General features: G+C 48.8%; 1 protein-coding gene across 1 annotated transcript in view; it reads right to left on the reverse strand.

Moving 5' to 3' along the window:
* The window catches only part of GIPC2 (GIPC PDZ domain containing family, member 2), a 104,419-nt gene extending 103,925 nt beyond the window's left edge, over positions 1 to 494 (reverse strand). Inside the window, exon 1 of the mRNA XM_010857575.1 lies at positions 167 to 494. Coding sequence (XP_010855877.1) covers positions 167 to 406 — 240 coding nt within the window. The 5' untranslated portion in view covers positions 407 to 494. The remainder of the gene's footprint in view (positions 1 to 166) is intronic.
* Between the last annotated feature and the right edge of the window lie 3,018 nt (positions 495 to 3,512).

Raw genomic sequence — 3,512 nt, forward strand, 5'->3', positions numbered from 1 at the left:
GGGCCTGCCGTTTTCCCTTCACAGTAAAACAATCTGGCTGCCCCTGGGGCGCTCACGAGGGACCCCGTCCCTCTTTCGACCTCGGAATCGGGGAAGCGCAGCCGGAGCCAATTTAAGCCTGCGCAGCGGGGGTGGGAGATGCTGAGCCCCAGCGCCTGGCCCTTACCTCCGACGGAGGGATCTCAAACACGCCCGCGATCTTGGCGTAGAGCTCCTGGATACTGGAGAAATTCTCCACTCTGCCCGTGGCGCTTCCGTGGGCCAGCTGCGTGTGGAAAACCAGCCTGCGGGCGGGCGCCGGAGGGCTGGGCAGGCTGCGGACAGCCGCATCCTTATGCTCGCCCTCCACCAGTCGGGAGGTCTCCTTGGTGTTGAATTTCTTTTTTCTCCGCAGCCCCAGGGGCATCTTGCCTGGCCGAGGGCGGCGGCCCACCTGCGCTGCCAGCGGGCTGCTGCCTCCTTGGCCGGCCCCCTGGACTTTGTGCCCAGCGGCCCGCCCGCTCCAGGCAGGTGCAGCCTGGGCTGGGCCAATAGCAGAGGGCCTTCGGCCGGGCCCCGTCTGGTCAGGGCCCCCTCCTCCACTGGGAGGAGCTGCACCTGCAGGCGGAGGGGCCACCAGCCCTCTGGGATCTGCGAGAAGAAAAGTTGGACCTCAGGATAGGGAATGTTGCCTGCCTTTCCAGTTCTACAAAGATCAAACCATCAGCCTCTGCTGCTGACCCTACCCCTACCCCGCGCCCTGAGGGGAATTCAGGATGCGGAAACAAGGAAGCATTCTGTGCTTTGGAGAGTGTCCCTAGATAGTTAAGATGCATATCTTAAGGAATAATTTCAGTGAACCCAGACTCTTTCATCTTCTCTTACATAGGAAAATTCTACAGTCATTAATTTGAAATGTCTGTTCTTTGTGATTAGCAGTAATCTTTTGATATTCCAGTACATGTTTTTATCCAACAGAAACACTCATATATCGTGGCTCCTCCCTTACCTCTTCTAAGCAGTTTCTCAGAGCTATCTGAGAGGCTGTCTACTCAGCTAGAGTAAGGTCCTCAAGTGAAACTTAACTCGAAACTTTCAGGTTGTGCATGTTCTTCAGTTGATAACCCACTCCCTCATCGCATTTCCTAGCTTCTTTTCCCTCTTTAAAAAATAAAAAAAGTTGGCTCAATTTCTATAAAAGCCTTAGGATGCTGATTCTACAGAGCACCACATCTTAGGATACAACATGATGGCCCTTCTGGTGACAGTCATAAACATGTGGTAGGGGCTCACATGTTTGTGGCCAGGCCACATGCTTTCATGTCTGTACACAGAGGATAAGAATTTAAGTGGAAGACAATCTCCATCTTTTTTCTCTGTACCATTGGAGAAGGCAATGGCAACTCACTCTAGTACTCTTGCCTGGAAAATCCCATGGACGGAGGAACCTGCTAGGCTACAGTCCATGGGGTCGCAAAGAGTCAGACACTTGAGCGACTTCACTTTCACTTTTCACTTTCGTGCATTGGAGAAGGAAATGGCAACCCACCCCAGCGTTCTTGCCTGGAGAATCCCAGGGACAGAGGAGACTGGTGGGCTGCCGTCTATGGGGTCGCACTGACGCAACTTAGCAGCAGCAGCAGCAGCATATACCCTGCAAGGCAGAATTGGAAGGAAAAGTTTTGAGATTAGTACCACATTAGATTTATAGTCACATACCCTCAGCTGACCCCTCAACAACTCTCAGTAATCCTTGTTACTTTTTCCTGGGTACCTTTCTCTCACCAGTTTCCCTGGTGGCTCAGATGGTGAAGTGTCTGCCTGCAATGTGCGAGACCCGGCTTTGATCCCTGGGTCAGGAAGATCCCCTGGAGAAGGAAATGGCAACCCATTTGAGTACTGTTGCCTGGAAAATTCCATGGATGGAGGAGCCTGGTAGGCTACAGTCCATGGGGTTGCAAAGAGTTGGACATGACTGAGTGACTTCACTTTCACTTTCTTTCCCAAATGTTCAGCACTCTACCTAAGTGATTTCTCCACCTCTGCCCTCCTTGGTCTCTGCAGAAAACCCTGTTTCATTCTACAGAGGAAACTGAGGCCATTCAGTGTGACTCCTGAACTTCCTCAATTCCCAACCCCTTGTCTGTAACTCCACTCACCTCCTTTCTCCAAACTCTGAAGAAATCTCTTCTTTTTACTTGACCCTTGTTCTGATCTCTTCATTCCTCAAGGGTCTCTATGCTTAAGCTACCAGCTGACTCTTGTTTCTCCTCCCCACTCAGTGCCACCCACTGATGGTCAAAAGCCCAAATATTTTACATTGTTTTCAAGTCCTCCACACCTCCACCCCTGCAGTCACCTCTACATTTTCACAACCAAGCAAAACAGCCTTAAATTATTAGCTGCATTTCCTCAATTCCTCTTTGCTCTTAGACTCGCTGTGATCAGACTTTACCCCCAAGTGTCACTGAAATTGCTCTTACTATGGAAAGCATTTAGTCATCAGATACGATAAACACTTTTTGGTCTTTATCTTACTTCAACTTTTGGAGTATCTGACTGCATTGACCACCTTTATTCTTAAATCATGCCTCTGTTTTGGATTCTGTCTACTGAAATAAAAATGTACAATATGGGAGTTCTGAGTTTCTGTTTTATTTGGAGATTTACTAAGGACTGAAGAGCGCCGAAGAATTGATGCTTTCAAACTGCGGTCCTGGAGAAAATTCTCAAGAGCTCAGTTGGACAGCAAGGAGATCTAACCAGTTAATCCTAAAGGAAATAAACCCTGAATATTCATTGCAAGGACTGATGCTGAAACTGAAACTTCAATACTTTGACCACTTCAATACTTTTCAATACTTTGATGTGGCTGACTCATTGTAAAAGACCCTGATCCAGGGAAGTTTGAGGGCAAGAAGAGAAACAGGTGACAGAGGATGAGCTGGTTGGATGGCATCATCGACTTAATGGACAGGAGTTTGAGTAAACTCCGGAGGATAGTGAAGGACAGGGAAGCCTGTCATGCTGCAGTTCATGTGGTGACGAAATGTCAGACACGGCTTAGTGACCGAGCAACAGCAATAGCCCAGTGCGTGCAATGTGAAAGTTGAACCATAAACAAGACTGAGTGCAGAAGAACTGATGCCTTCCAACAGTGGAGAAGACTCTTGAGAGTCCCTTGGACTGCAAGGAGGTCAAACCAGTGAATCCTAAGGGAAATCAACCCTGAATACTCCTTGGAAGAGCTTATGCTGAAGCTGAAGCTCCAGTACTTTGGTAACTTGATGCAAGAGTTGACTCATTGGAAAAGACCCTGGTGCTAGGAAAAGTTAAAGGCAAAAGGAGAAGAGGGCAGCAGAGAATGAGGTAGTTAGATAGCATCACTGACTCAATGGATATGAATTTGAGCAAACTCTGGGAGATAGTGGAAGATAGAGGAGCCTGGTGTGCTGCAATCCATGGGGTCACAAAGAGTCGGACATGAGTTGGTGACTGAACAACAACATAGCCCAAGAGACAGCCCCTTAGAT

Source organism: Bison bison, unplaced genomic scaffold (assembly GCF_000754665.1).
Source record: "Bison bison bison isolate TAMUID 2011002044 unplaced genomic scaffold, Bison_UMD1.0 scf7180017864382, whole genome shotgun sequence".
Lineage (NCBI taxonomy): Eukaryota > Metazoa > Chordata > Mammalia > Artiodactyla > Bovidae > Bison > Bison bison.